Genomic DNA, 15,274 nt, shown 5'->3' on the forward strand with positions numbered 1-15,274 from the left:
CTTTGTGATGACTGAAAATTAAAGTTTGATCACAACAGAAATGTATTTTCCTATGCTTCGTTTTTGTGTTTTGTGGATAAAAGTTTCTGCTAAATACATCAACTGAATTTTAAATATTCACTAAACAGTTATTAGTATCATCATTGTTTTGTTATTAACCAAACAGTGATTATGTGATTTCCAAGAATAAAAATTAACCACTTGAATTTCTGGCAACAATTTAGTAAAACCAGAACCTTGGGATTAGCTTTTATCCCATATATATGTCTATAGAAATAAAAATATAAGGTTTTAATTGTGATTCCTGATATACCTCAACATTTAAAAAACATTTGTGATGTAGGTCTGGGCCATAAAAATCCCTTTCTTCTCTTTTTCTCTCCTTTTTTCCCTCTTTTTTTCTCCTTTTTCTTCTTCCCTCTTTCTCCCCCCTCCTTTCCTTTCTCCCCCCCCCCCCCCCTCCAGGTAGACAAATGTTCCCCAGCTTTGGCGCAATTCCCTAACCGCTCAACCACCTGACTCTTGTTTGTGAGTCCATTGGCTTTAATGGACCGGACCCTTTTGCTGGATAGGAAGAGGTGGTGGCCTGGATGGGAAGGGTCAGCCATGATCCTGCCTGCTCTCTTGCTGGAGTGGAACAGGTCAGGGTGGGACCAAATGATCTTCTGCAGTCTGCCTTGGTCCTTGGCAGTGGAGGTGCAAACCAGACTGTGATTGATGAGTTGGGATGAGTTGATGGGATGGACTCGATGATGGCTGAGGATGGACTATTAATGGGTAACTTAAAAGAAAAGAGGGTGGCAAACCATATACCCATTAACCATATAAATGAAACATGCAAACATAGAGAAAAACATGAAATGAGTCCAACATTACCCAAAGACATCTGGACAGCTAGTATCTCATAATTATGACTTAAGTATCTCATAATTTCGACTTAGTATCTCATAATTATGACTTAATTTGTCATCTTTTTTTTTTTACTGGCGGAAATGGGCTTCCATACTTCTGCGCAAGACCGGACGAGTCGGTCTGGAAAGATGGCGCGGTCCATTTCGCGCTCTCGCTTGCCTCACTGCGCCACTGAGCACTTTTCATAGAAATGAATGGGGACGCCATCTTGGAAGAAAAATCTAGTTGTGTCTATTAATATGTAAGTCAATGTATAGTTTATGCTGCAGACCTGGAGCACTGATATCAGGAGTTATTTCACGCTTGTTAAACCCCATGCCACGCAATGGCACTGTAACTTAAGCATCTGGACTAAACATGGACGGCTCTAGACTATTCATATTCCTCTGGTAAGATCAAACTCTTTATAGTTATAACTGACATTGCAAATCGCGGAATACATCACATCTCTCTAAGAGAATGTAAGAATATTACCACAATCCACCCATTATGAGAGACTTAAACAGTTATTCCGACAGCTAGGTTTATCCGCACCACCCCAAACAAAGCGTGTCATTCTGTGTACATAGTCTGTATATCCGTGAATACAAAATCAGCATTTATGAGTGAAGGTGAGGTTCAGTCTGGCCGTGAGGCTGTGTCGGAATGAGCACAGACATGGGGGATGAGGACAAAGCTTTTGCTTTAGAGAGCAACACTGGGGGAAATCTAGAGGAGGGACCGCACATCCTGAGTGATCTAGCCTCCTCAGACTATCCAATCAGACTGTCTTATTTATATTTACTGATGTAGAAGTAGCCAATGGTCTGTTTAAAAGGACAATGTTCCTCCATCGCGCATTAGCTGACATGAGTGTTTTGAAAAATTAGGAACGTATGTGGTATATAAAAATGTCTGACGAATTCAACGAAACATTTACAGAAAATATCTTCGTAAGAACAGCTTATATAGGGTTAGGGTTATAACCTATATTCCCTAAATACATAAACGGTAAACACATTTATTGGGTGTGATTGCTTTGGCAAGGACCAACCTAGGTATTCTCTCTCATATAAATTATTTCTTGGGTGTGCCTGCCTGTGGCAAGGCGCAACCTATATTCTGTCAAATATATTATTTTATTATTATTTATTTTCCCACCCCTAAAAACCTATTTCACGACATAGGCCTACTTCATACTATGGAGGACCAAACCTGCCAAAATTAAAAATAAATGAATAAATAAATAAATGTATCAATAAATGTATTTTTACATTAAAAAATATGAATATATAAAAATAAATGTATGAAACAATATTATTACGTATTTATTTATTTACATGGCCATTTATTTCTGTATTTATTTATTTTTGTATTTATTTCTTTCCTCATTTATTTTTGTATTTATTTCTTTCCTCATTTATTTCTGTATTTATTTATTTATGTTCTCATTTATTTCTGTATTTCTTTGTCCTTAAGCTAATGAGGTAAGCTGTCAATGTATCAATGAATCAATGTATGTCATGGTGTCACCTTAACCCCATTGGTTGATCGGTATCAGAGTGCGAATAGACCAATTATTTGTTTGTAAACATTCGGGATGCGCGCGCAATGTGGCTGCAGAAAACCGGGAAAGGATAGCCTTTATAATGGACAGAGAAGTACACGGATTATACAAATAGTTCGATTTAAAAAGACCAAAAAGCTGAGAAGTAAGGGATAACTTGTCCCACTATATACAATTAATGGACGAGGCGCAAGCATACAGAAGTAAGTTTTCTGCAGATTTGAGAGCTGTCTCGAGTTAAATGCCACCTACCAGCCAATCAGAAACACCAGCAGCAGTGTGGTCACTACTGAAGTTTCTTGTCTGTTAGTATTGTCTCCTAAATTGTTTCTCTCCTTTCACTCAGGCAGAACTCATTAGATGTGAGCCACTCAAGGGGGCAGGGCCAGGGATGAGTACAGACAGAAGAGGATGGTGAGTTATACCTACAAATTAATTTACATACTAATCGCACGCTCTCAAGTGGCTTGGAGCTTCAGAGACTGTGAAATAGATGTGTAATGTCTGTGCATAAGTGTGTGCGTGTGCGCCGCTGTTTCGCACAGAAAGGGAAGAAGAGGGCAAGAGAGGGCTCCGAGAATGCCAAGCGCAGGCACGTGAAGACCAGCTGTGTCAGTCTGGGCCGGCCAGGGAGCAGGCATCTCAAACATGCAGACATTGAGGCCGTCACCCTCTTTGAGGTGGTCACCATGGGCAGGGGCGCCATGCAGGTAAGGACTGTGGTATCACTGATTGAAAGGCAGACTCACTGGTATACAATCAGATGCACTGGTTAACTGTCAGACTCATGGGTATAGAGACTGGTATATGGGCAAAGTCACTCCTGTACAGGCAGACTGACTGGTAAATACTAGGCGTGGCTGATATAAAGCGACTTCTTTATTAAGGGAAAAAGGCAGTACTGTGATAGGCGAAGGGAACACTACATTAGCACATTTTTACCAAATCTCTATAAGAAAGCAAGATACGAAATACGAAAACATAATGGTTAATCAAGCCCTTCATTAAGTCACTGATTCCTCCTATTGTCACTCCCTGGATGTGTGTCACATGACCAGGCAGTTGTTGATGATTGGATCGAGGCTTACTTGACAGACAGAGACTCCGCCCTTCTGGACCTCATTAGCTTCTTCATCCAGTGTTCTGGATGCAAAGGTAAAGATAAAGTCACACACATTATCACACATACACACCGAAATGCCGCTTGACTTTTTATGCTTTCAGGTTGGGATGTCTAAGAAAAAGGTTAGACAGGAAACCAGAAGTACACTGTGTGTGTGTGTATTCCTGCTCAGGAGTGGTCACAGCTGAGATGTTCCATAGTAGACAGGACAGTCAAGTCATGCAGAAGATGGTGGAGGAGCTGGATGAGGTGAGAATTGGGCCATCCGGGGACTTATTTCACACTTTCTGTCTCTTTTCTTCTCTCTTTCCCGTTTTTCTTGTTTCTCTCTCTCTTTCTCTCTGAGTGAAAACGTATATATGTGTTTATTTCAGGGCTCAGGGCTGCAGTATAAGAAGTTTTTGGCCTTTCCCTGGATTCTCACTATTACCTGGCCCATTGACACGGTCAATCTCTGTTCCACTATCTGAAAATATGTCAATCTTTGTTCTAGACTTTCTATCATCTAGTATATTGGTATTTTAGCTCTATAGATCTGTCTGTTATCTGTCTTATTATACATGGCTTCAGTGTTTCTGAGTCAGATTCTGATCCTGACAGTCTTGGCAGTTCTACCAGGCATGTTTTGTCTCCCGAAGTCAGGGTTTAGCCTCTGACTGACAGTCCGTCCTCTACATCCAGGACAGTGGGGAGTATCCTCTGACCATGTCCGGTCCTTATTGGCGTCGCTTCCGCTCCGAGTTCTCTGAGTTTGTATCGGTGCTGGTGAGCCAGTGTCAGTACAGTGTCATCTTCGACAGCTACTTGATGGACACACTCATTTCCCTGCTCACCCAGCTTTCTGACTCTTACATACGGGCCTTTCGACACACCTGCACACTCGCAGGTAACACAACCCACCTCCAACACAACCCATCTCCAACACACATTTACAGGTAACTCACACATGCTGATGAAAAACAGCCATTGTTTACAGAAACACATGCACCGCACTCCCACCTCTGCCCTTTGACATGTGTGTCCAGCGCTGAAGCTGCTGAGCTCGCTAGTGGACGTGGCTTTGAGCCTGAGTGTGGGTGTGGAGAACAGCCAGAAGCTGTACGAGGTGGAGCAGACCAAGAGCTCATCACGTCGAGGCTCACCCAGACTAGAGAGGATACAAAGAAAGATAACTGAGGTACCCTCTGTGTGTATGTGTGTGTCTTGCTGTGTGTGTCTTACTGTGTGTCTTAGTCTTACTGACTAATTCATTATCCATCTGACTGACTTGTTAATCTTTTGTGATTATCACCATGTGACTGTATTTCTCTCTAGCTGCAAGACAAGAGGGTGGAGATAGAGAATATGATGGACAATATCTTCAAAGGAGTATTCCTGAAGCGATACCGGTAGAGATACCTTTCTTTACTGCTCATCTCCTTTATGTGCAACAAGTCTCTGTTTATGTAGCTCTAGTTATGTGTGTGTGGGTTTGTTTGTCTGTTTGGTGTGTGTAGTGATGTGCTTCCAGAGATCCGCGCTATGTGTATGGAGGAGCTGGGAATGTGGATGAGACTCTACAGTAGTGTGTTTTTGACTGACAGCTACCTCAAATACATGGGCTGGATGATGCATGACAAGGTAAACACCAGTAACAGTCAGTCAGACAGTCAATACATATCTCCAGATAGTTTCAAGGGTTGTATTTGTACTCTGTCCATGTTCACAAAAACTGTCCATGCTCACAACAACTCTGTTCTTTTGTACATTTTTCTTGGTGGTCATGAATAATTGTGTGTGTAGTTTGTCTCCTTTGTGTGTCACGCTCTATGTGTGCGATTTTCGGAATCAAGTTTTAGCTTTTTGTTGGGTTTTGTTACACCATGATTTTTGCTAAGGAAGAAACAGGTACCGTTAGCAAATCGATTAGCCTGCGTTGTTGCGAATGACACACACAACCTGCGTGACCTACAGAGGTTGCGGCCAACGTTGAGTGAGTGAGTTGTCATGGTGATTACAGTTATTACAGCTCCTGATTGGATCTTTGGATTGGACACAGAAGATAGAAACCACATCTAGTAGGAAAACAATATGGGCGTGAAATCACGCACCAATGAAAACTTGCTTGGATCATGACTAAATTAGAATGTTGATTTAGGCTTCGGTCCAAATTGTATTGCGTCTGGGTCCGGATCCGGACCGCGGTCCGTCTATTGAGTACCCCCGCTCTAGGGTATGAATGTAGATCAGAGCACACCTGTACATTGTGTTCATTCATGTGACATGTGACATCACAGTTTCCTGACGTGCGTCTGAAGTGCGTGCTGGGTCTCCAAGGCCTGTATGTAGACCCCCTGCTGTTGCCCAGATTGGACCTGTTCACCAGCCGCTTCAAGGTAGCACTGACAAGGATTCATCCTTCTGTGGGCATTTGTGGGTTTGCGTCAGTGTTCATTTAGTCAACCAATTGCGTGACAAATATTAATCTTTCACCCTTTTTGAAAGAAAAAGTGTGTGTGTGTGTCTGTGATGACCATGCTGTGTGTGTTGCAGGACAGACTCATTTCCATGACCCTGGATAAGGACCATGAAGTGGCAGTCCAGGCCATGAAACTCCTTATACTCATCTCCGAGTGAGTCTCTAATTTCCTTTCCTCTCCTCTCATTTCCCCAAAGGTATTACAAAGTACCTCTCATCCCCCATCTCTCTCCCAAGGTCCTGTGAGGATGTCCTGAGTCCTGAGGACTACAAACAGTTATTCCAGCTGGTCTACTCCTCACAGCGCCCCTTAGCAGTCACTGCTGGAGAACTGCTCCACTCACGGTCAGCAGATCCTACAGCGATAAGCATGCAAAGTTAGTCGATGGGAAGAAAGACTGAGGCGGTGCCTGTGTTTGTTTGGTCCCCTAGGCTCCTCAGCAGCAACCCCCTGACCCCTGACCTCCAGGACACAACCAAAGAGAAGGACTCAAACACTCTCCCCGCTGCAAGGCTGAGAGCTCTGCTCAGCTTCTACCGTGAAAGTCAGGTGAGGCTGAACTGCATGTTTATTCTTTATAGTGCATGTACACTACCTTGTGTGTGTATTAACCAAAGTGTGTGTGTGTTTCCAGCTGCATCAGCATGTGGTTTACCTGGTGGACAGTCTGTGGGACTGTGCTGGTGCTCTACTGAAGAACTGGGCATTGTTCACCACTCTACTTCTGCAAGACCCTATTGCACAGGGGACAAGTCAGGGTGTGTGCGTGTGTGCAAAATGTCAGTCTGTAGAAATTGACATTATGTAAAATTAAATAAGAAAAATACCTAAGATCATGTAACAAAGTAATTGTTCAAATAATTTGTCCACAGGGAAATGTCATTACACTTGGTTCTAGTAATAAGTATTACAATGTGTACCTGCATTTGTTTGCGTGTGTATGTGTTTGTGTGGGGTGTATTACTTCAGGTTTGTCCCAGGAGGAGCAGTCCGAGGTGGTGGAGGTAATGGTAGCATCAATGCGTCAAGCTGCAGAAGGAGCTGTGCTGCCTGGCAGGAATTCAGGGAAGAAGGTTGGTGAGATGGAGAGAATGAGAATAATCCACCAGTCTGGAGGGTCTTTCACACTAGACTAGGGACTCTACAGATAGACGTCCTCATAAATCCTATCCTTTTTACTTTGACACTGATCCAAGTATTTTTCGGCCACCGTGTCCACCACATTGTCCACCTGTGAGTGCAGGTGGGGAATGATTTACAACATTGACCCCGCTGAACAGCCTGCTTTCTTTCATACTCAAGTTTGTGTGCTTTGTGTGACCCTCAGGAATGGCCAATCCACGATGGTATCTAAACACATGGATGCCACATCAAATAGCCATCAATACACAACCTTACCTAATCATAACTCTCTGTGTCTTTGTCCTAGGTACTCAGTGCTAAAGAGAAGAGGACTCAGGTGGATGACTGTTGCAAATTAACAGAGTTCATCCTCCCAGTGCTTCCTCAACTGCTCTCCAAAGTTGGTCATTTTCTTTTCCAGACAAGCTAAACCTCACCGTTACAGTCTTCTCCAGCCAGCAGACCAGCTAATTTCACTTAAGTAGCTCTGCAAAAACATTGTTTTGAGTTCCTTGAATCACATTTTAAGCTTTGCAATGAGGGAGGTATATTGTGCAGGATTGTATATACACGATGTAAGGAAACAACTGAGAAGATTATGATGATGATGGAGGTAGTTGTTATAGCAACAATTGAGAGGCAGATGGCTCCAGTGACAAAGAGGATGTTAGTGATATGGTTATATTTGTGAACTGGTTGTGTTGTTGATTAGGTAATGTTTTATCAACCTAGTTCTCTAAGAACCCTCATACAGTGGCCAGCTTAATGAAGATTCCTCAGTACTTCCACCCTGACTCCCCTGGTGCTGAGAACACACAAGTAAGTCCTAAAATCCAACACAGCCACATGCACAGCACAGCCACATGTGCGCACACACACACACACACTCGCTCACTCACATACACACACAAACATACACACAACAAAAAGCTCAAGGATTGTAAACAGGAAGGCACTTCCAAATCGCTGGTGTTTTGTCTGATGGTGTCCTCCAGCTGTTGTCTGTGCTGCTGACTGAGATGCAGGCAGTGGTGGAACTCCACTCTCACCCTGAGTTGCTAGAGGAGGCTGCCCGCTCGTACTTCATCCTTTGTAGGGCGGAGACGCCCTGGCACCCCATAGCTGGCCCTGCTAGGGATGCGCTGGTACAGCGCTGGACCGACAGGCTGGCAGCACTGCTGGGGAAATCCCTGCAGGTGGGCATAGACGGCATGAATACACACAGTGGCTGGTCAGTATTAGCAGAGGTGCAGAGGGAACCATGTCTTCTCTGTTCTTCCTTAGGATGATCTTCCCCAGGTTGAGGAAGAGCAGACAGAAGAGGTCTTGACCACGCTCAAGAAACTCACTGCTTTTCACAAGTGAGATGTTCAGTGAGACTTTACAAGTTGTTTGTGTATAGATGCAGGCCATAAATACTGTATATGTGATTCTGTCCATTTATTGTTTGTGTGTCTCTGGTCTTGTCTCTGGTGTCAGTGGACAAGACCTGTCTGGTTGGGGTCTGTATGAACTGTTGTCTCCTCTTCTCTCTGTGGACCTCAAACATGGAAGACTTCCTGACCAGGTAACACTTGCACAAATGAACGCACACACACACCGACACACACAGGTGTGCGGACATACACACACACACACACACACATACCCAGTCTTCCTGTGTTCCTATTACACTTCAGGTGACAGTGAAGGTGCTTCAGTGTGTAAGCTACTCTGTTCTGTGGAACCTCAACACCAGTGGAGAGACCCTAACCTCCAGGGTGAGTCCAGCTCTGTTTAAAGAATGTAATATATAAGTTAACATAATCACCCCTCAGAAAGAGTGGGACAAAAACAGCCGGTGGACAGTGTGGCTTTTACTTTTTAAATTTAAGTCAATGCACTCCAGCTCTGTGTTTCTAAGTTCTACATTTCCAGTAAAAGCCAAAGTCTCTGTGAGCTCTGGATAGGGTTAGGTAGGTTAACATGTATTTGTATGTTTTCAGGAGAAGGCAGTAGCCCAAAGGAGACAGTTGAGTGTGTTCTGTGAGAAGTGTCTTGGCTGTCTCTCCCATGCAGAGCGTATGGTCAAGGAGCAGGTAGGCAAAGCTCAGGGGGTTGGACTGAAACGGCAGAGTAGACCCCTGCCCCTCTAACATGCCCCCTCTGCCCACAGGCCTTCCTGTCTCTGTGCGACGTCCTGACAGCTCACAACTACCAGCTACAGATTTGGGACCCTGCCTCCTTCGGTCCGTTACTCTACACTCCTGACCCAAAATTGCAGAGGGCGCTGCTTCTCTTCATCCAGGAGCTGGTCTTCACTGGAGCAGAACATGACAGCCACAGTAGGGGTGAGGCTAGACGTGGGACTGCGGACTCTGCTTTTGTTATTTCACTGTCGCAATCTCTTCCTCCTTTTATACAATAACAGTTTGATTCTCTTGATTTGAAAGTGTTGTGTATCATGGGTAAATTGTGGAGTTGTAGACTGCAGTTTTACCATTTACTTGGTCTTTTAACAGTCATACAGAAAACGCATTGTCCTGATGAACATGGCTGACAGGCTGACCAGGGCTTAAGGCCGAATTATACTACTCCGACTCCGTTATGGACAGACAGACGGACGGACGGAGTCGGACGGATTCGTTGAATTTATAGTACTCCGAAGGCTGTGGGTGCTGAAAACAATTCACCGCCAGAAAAGTATGTGGAGCAACGTTTTTGAAGCCTGCCACATGACGTCTTTGTGTGTGGAACCAATTGCGGACCAATCACAGCCAAGGGGTATCCGTAAAATGACGGACTAGCGGACGGATAGTCAGGAAAATCAGGAGGTGCACGTAGAGCTCTCTGAGGTGCTCGGAGAGGGCGTTCCACATCGGAGAGGGCGTTCCCTGTGTCCGTCTCCGTGAAAACGGAGTAGTATATTTCGGCCTTTAATCAGAAAATGAACAGGAAGGAGCTATACAGTTAGGTCTGGAAATATTTGGACAGTGACAATTTTCATAATGTTGGCTCTGTACGCCACCACAAAAATGCATCTCACACAACTGAGATGCAATTGAAGTGCAGACGTTTAGCTTTAATTCAAATGTACAGTCCCCTTATTTCAGGGGCTCAAATGTAATTGGACAAATTAACAATCATAAATGTATATTTTTGTAACACTGTCGAAAATCCTTGAAGGCAATAACTGATTGAAGTCTGGAACCCATAGACAACGCTGGGTTTCCTCCTTTGCGATGCTTTGCCAGGCCTTTACTGAAGCTGTTTGTTTGTGGGTCTACCTGCCTTAAGTTTTGTCTTCAAGTGAAATGCATGCTCAATCGGGTTGAGAGGTGACTGACTGCCATTGCAGAATATTCCACTTCTTTGCCTTAAACACCTGGGTTGCTTTCACAGTATGTTTTGGGTCGTTGTTGTCCATCTGTAAAGTGAAGCGCCATCCATTTAACTTTGCTGAATTTGGTTGAATCTGTGCAGACAATATATCCCTATACATCTTGGAATTCATCCGGCTGCTTCTGTCTTCTCATTATCAATAAACACTAGTGTCCCAGTGCCATTGAAAGCCATGTATGCCAATGCCATCACACTGCCAATGCCATCACACTGCCTGTTTTACAGATGATGTGGTATGCTTCGGATCATGAGCTGTTCCAAGCCTCCTCCATACTTCTTTATTCTCATCATTCTAGTACAGGTTGATCTCAGTTTCATCTGTCCAAAAAAAGCTGTTCCGTAATTTGATTTTAATGTTTTTTTTTGTTGGTCTAATCTGGCCGTTCTATTCTTGAGACATGAATGGTTTGTACCTTGTGGTGAACCCTCTGTATTGTCTCTCGTGAAGTCTTCTCTTTATGGTAGACTTGAATAATGATATCCCTACCTCCTGGAGAGTATTCTTCACTTGGCTGGAGGTTGTGAAGGGGTTTTCTTCACAATGGAAAGGATCCTGCGATCATCCATCACTTTTGTCGTCCTTGGACATCCAGGCCTTATTGTGTTGCCGAGCTCACCAGTGCATTCTCTTTTACTCAGAATTTACCAAACTGTTGATTTGGCCACTCCTAATGTTCCTGCTATTCCGCAGATTTATTTAATTCTTTTGCAGCTTTATTATGGCCTGTTTCATTTGCATTGAGAGCTTGTTTGACCACATGTGGGTTCACAGCAACAGCTTCCAAATGCAAATGCTACACCTGGAATCAACTCCAGGCCCTTTACCTGCTTAATTGATGAAGAAATAATGAAGAATAGTCCACACCTGTCCAGGAAACAGATTTTGATTCAATTGTCAAATTACTTTTGATCCTTTGAGAAAAACTGCAGCCTGCAATACACTTCAGAAAGGCAATCTCAAAATCTCTTTTCACAATGACTGTAAATGTTTAATCTCTACTGACTACCATCTCTGTCCAGCTGGTGGCAGTGTTTGTCTGCCTGTTCTCTCCAGGAGTCACTCCTCATGTTCCATGATCAAGGATACACAGTACATATTGAATGCTCAGCTGTAGTCAAACCTATTGTTCTTCACAAACCACCTTCAGACTTGAAATTGGACCCACAAATGACACTTGCAAATACATTTGCAGGTGAAAATTATATAATATATTCACTTCCCAACTAGCCCAAAATGGCATGTGCTGCAGAACATTCAGGTTTTCTGTAAAATGTGTTTAGCCTATTGTGTGTCAACACAACTAGAACAAAAATTACAGACAGGTAATATACTGTCATGTAACTGTGAACAGTTGTGTTGTCTATGGTAGGAGGATGAATGCATATTTGCGGGAGGACATCTCCATCAGCAGCTTCTTAGAGAGACTTCACATGATGGCTACATCAATAACTGGCCTAGAAGGAACCTATCTGATGGTCTGACTAATGCAATATTGAACTATTGGCTTTGAACATGTAATAAAAAATATAGTTTTATTAGACTTGCTTCATAACTGTTGCAGTGTGGGAGATCTGTATTTTGTTAGGTGGTGGAATTGAGATCACTCTCAGGTTTAAGGCATGAAGTTAAGTTATGAAATAAGGAAAATCTCTTTCTGTGAGAAAATAGTGTTAACTCTGGTTCACCTTGCTGGCATTTTTATTAGCTTTGCGAAAGATTGAAGCCACAAGGTGTCATAGCTCTCCACTCTTATGTTGTCTTTGATTTCCATCTGTTAAATCCATTGTCCAAGAAAATAACTAAACTATGTTCCCCTTACTTGTTTTTCTCCTCCTTGTTCTCTTCCTCTCTTTAATTCCACCCAACCCTCCAGTCAGTGATGTGGGAAAGCTGGAGGACCTCCACAGACGTAGGATACTTCTGGCAGCCTTCTGTAAGCTCATCATCCACGGGGTGCTGGAGATGAGCATGGCAGCAGAAATCTTCAAGTATTACATGAAGGTATTTTAGGAGGATCACAGGGTGATACCAGCTCTATATGATGCAGAGAGTTTACTAAAAAATACATACATTAGTGTCACAGTATAACCTTCTGGATGGTAAAGGTCAATAGTATATTTCAAACTCAGTTGTGAGAAATATAGCTCATGGCTTTTGTATGAGTGTTTGTATGTATGTAACCAACATTTGAGAGAATACATGAGAATACAACCTCACTTCCAATAGAAGTTCAATCGATTGAATGACAATTCAAGTACCCTTCTCAGAAATAGAACACACAGTACATACTCTATTTCTTTTGTTATTTTTACCCCTCTCTCAATATAGTTTTTTAATGATTTTGGGGACATCCTAAAGGAGACTTTGAGCAGGACCCGGCAACAGGATAAGATAGAGAGTGCTCGCGTGCTGGTGCTGTGTCTTCAGCAGGTACTGCCTGGCTGGCTCGTCTTCTCCATTCTTCTTTCCTCTCTCTTCTCATCCTCTCTGTCCCTCTCTCATTGCAACCCTGGACTTTTGTAACAGTTTAACTTTTGGAAGTAGGTGTACCGTATTTAACTTTAGGAAGTTAATGTTTTGCCTCCTTCCTTTTTACTTGTCCAGTTGTTTCTGCGGCTGAAGCAAGAGCAAGACAGTGGGGGGAGCTGCAGTTCAGGAGTCCAGACCTTCAGTAGTATCAAGGAGCTAGCTAGACGCTTCTCTCTCACCTTTGGCTGGGAGCAGATCAAGTCGCGCCAGTCCCTTGCCATGATCCACAGGTATGGAGGTTAGGTTCCTGTTTGCCATGATCACCAGGGCAGGAGGCTAAGCTAACACATCAACCTCAAACCTCAAGCTGTATATTCACCAACAGAGGTTGTAAAAACAAATCAGTCCTTTGTTTACTCTATACCTACAGGGATGGTATAGAGTTTGCGTTTCAGGGGTTTGTCCAGAGCCCAGAGAAGCATACACCTCCGTATCTCTCATACCTCACCATCCTCAGTGAGTTCTCTAGCAAGCTGCTTAAACCTGACAAGAGGACAGTGTAAGTGTTGTGTGTGTGTGCTACGTACTTAATGTTCTGTATTATGTAAGTGGTGAGTGGGTGTGTAAACATATGCTCTTCTATGCAGGTACTCCTACCTGCAGAGATGTGCAGGAGATCAAGCCATCAGTACCAGGGACGAGGGCTGGCAGCCACTCATCTACTACCGAGCCTCCCTATTGGCCACTGGGGCCGAGGGGGAGGATGCTTTGTCCTTCGTCAGCTCTGATACACTGAAACAGACCTCTCTGGCCAATCACTCACGTTCGCCCTCCGTCAGACATTCCCCCATGGCAGATGCCCCTGCTGCCCCAAGCCCCACTGAGACAAAGGGGAGGAGAGCCCAGAGAGGAAACAGCACTACATGGTAGGCAAGACTAAAGATTGACTAGATTGACAGACGAAGGACAGATTTGGGACTGAGCCAGATTACAGATAGATTTGAAACTGAAACAGATAAAAGAGACTCAGACTAAGTAGTGCCAGACCAGGGAATAATGCCACCCATAGATGACACACATTTTGACCCTATTTAGAGACAAGAGGCAGACTATAAAGAGCAACACAAGATGAGGCCAGAGTATAGACAGAATACAGAAGTAGTACACAGCAGTGTCCCTCTAGCAAATCAATTTCTGTGTCTCTGTCTTTTTCAGCCTTGAGGAGATTAACGTAGAGGTGGCCCAATCTCTTGTCGTTTGGGACACCCTGTTGACTTCAGAGGGCCCCACCAACCAGGTGGTGGAAGAGGACATTGTGGACGTTGATCTGTGATCTTAAAGCACACATGGACTTTTGAAGAGTTAGCTGGGCAGCATACAGAGGCACCACTTTTATTACAAGTGTGTTTATATGAACCAAATTAGTCAGTCTTTTTTTGACAAGCTGCTAGAACATTTCAGTTGCACATGTAATATTTTAGTGCTGTCTTGAAAGCATCAAACAACTGATATTGCCTGCTAGTTCTACAGGGTCTGAAGTCACCACATCTGGTAATATCCATCCCATCTGGATTAATAATGCATCAAATGAAATAAAGGACCTGTTAATTGCCGGATATGAAATAATATGGATATTCTATATGTTTGTTGTTTATTGTGACTGCTATTGTTCTGGGGTTGTGTGGGGATGTTAGGGTGGTGCCATTTCTGTAAATAATACCACGCATTGGAATCCTATCTTTGTGCTAGTGGATTTCTGTTCTGTCATCTGTTCTGGTTTTGTCAGTTTCATATGACCCCCGTTTTTCTATTATAGAGTTAAGGTGTTAAGTTTGGCATGCCCATGGCACACAGTTATATTTCCACTGTTTATATCGGTCATGTCTTTGGTTTTGTTTATCAAATCACATCACATTGTGCCACTCAAATGACAGACCCAAGATGTGTTTTTCGGTGAATGCAAACCTCACATCATGCCATGTTTCCATAGTTTCTTTATATCTGAGTATTTGGTGTTGTTTATGGTGTTTCAGGTGTTATACTGATCGAAGAATAACTCATCCATCTGGGTCTTAACTACCCTATAAATTAATATTGTTGCACTTAATAGATGTCCTGTCAGACTCTTTTAATTAAATATTGGCATGATAAAAATGATTGGGTAAATGATTAAGGTTCGTTGGGTTTAGATCTAAATTGAATAAAAAAATATATTGTTCCTTGACTCTCGAATAGACCCTTCTCAGGACATTTACGGTAGG

The 15,274-nt window shown here is 43.3% G+C and overlaps 1 protein-coding gene across 3 annotated transcripts; it reads left to right on the forward strand.

Moving 5' to 3' along the window:
• The first annotated feature begins 1,028 nt into the window (after positions 1-1,028).
• Positions 1,029-15,237, forward strand: si:ch211-269e2.1 (cohesin subunit SA-2). 3 transcript variants are annotated; one of them, XM_062457488.1, is made up of 30 exons: positions 1,029-1,301; positions 2,805-2,872; positions 3,004-3,168; positions 3,517-3,613; positions 3,754-3,830; positions 3,956-4,027; positions 4,263-4,467; positions 4,607-4,758; positions 4,896-4,969; positions 5,078-5,201; positions 5,858-5,956; positions 6,114-6,193; positions 6,277-6,384; positions 6,472-6,589; positions 6,675-6,819; positions 7,010-7,113; positions 7,470-7,562; positions 7,895-7,981; positions 8,158-8,358; positions 8,447-8,523; positions 8,642-8,729; positions 8,815-8,922; positions 9,148-9,240; positions 9,318-9,486; positions 12,418-12,545; positions 12,873-12,974; positions 13,149-13,303; positions 13,444-13,572; positions 13,661-13,939; positions 14,229-15,237. In XM_062457488.1, exons 2-30 carry the CDS (start codon positions 2,870-2,872, stop codon positions 14,344-14,346), a joined length of 3,450 nt encoding a protein of 1,149 aa, XP_062313472.1. In that variant the 5' UTR covers positions 1,029-1,301; positions 2,805-2,869; the 3' UTR covers positions 14,347-15,237. The 3 variants fall into 3 exon arrangements, with proteins under 3 accessions (XP_062313472.1, XP_062313473.1, XP_062313474.1); XM_062457489.1 differs by having other exon boundaries at positions 8,842-8,922; positions 9,318-9,492; XM_062457490.1 differs by lacking the exon at positions 9,148-9,240 and having other exon boundaries at positions 8,842-8,922; positions 9,318-9,492.
• Positions 15,238-15,274: the final 37 nt, after the last annotated feature.

Source organism: Osmerus eperlanus, chromosome 3, assembly GCF_963692335.1.
Source record: "Osmerus eperlanus chromosome 3, fOsmEpe2.1, whole genome shotgun sequence".
Lineage (NCBI taxonomy): Eukaryota > Metazoa > Chordata > Actinopteri > Osmeriformes > Osmeridae > Osmerus > Osmerus eperlanus.

Excerpts from the sequence above, each read along its gene's own strand:
- si:ch211-269e2.1 (XM_062457488.1), top strand. Across the intron at positions 3,614-3,753 it reads CCAGTGTTCTGGATGCAAAG|GAGTGGTCACAGCTGAGATG; the intron begins GTAAAGATAAAG and ends ATTCCTGCTCAG. Across the intron at positions 7,114-7,469 it reads GCAGGAATTCAGGGAAGAAG|GTACTCAGTGCTAAAGAGAA; the intron begins GTTGGTGAGATG and ends TCTTTGTCCTAG.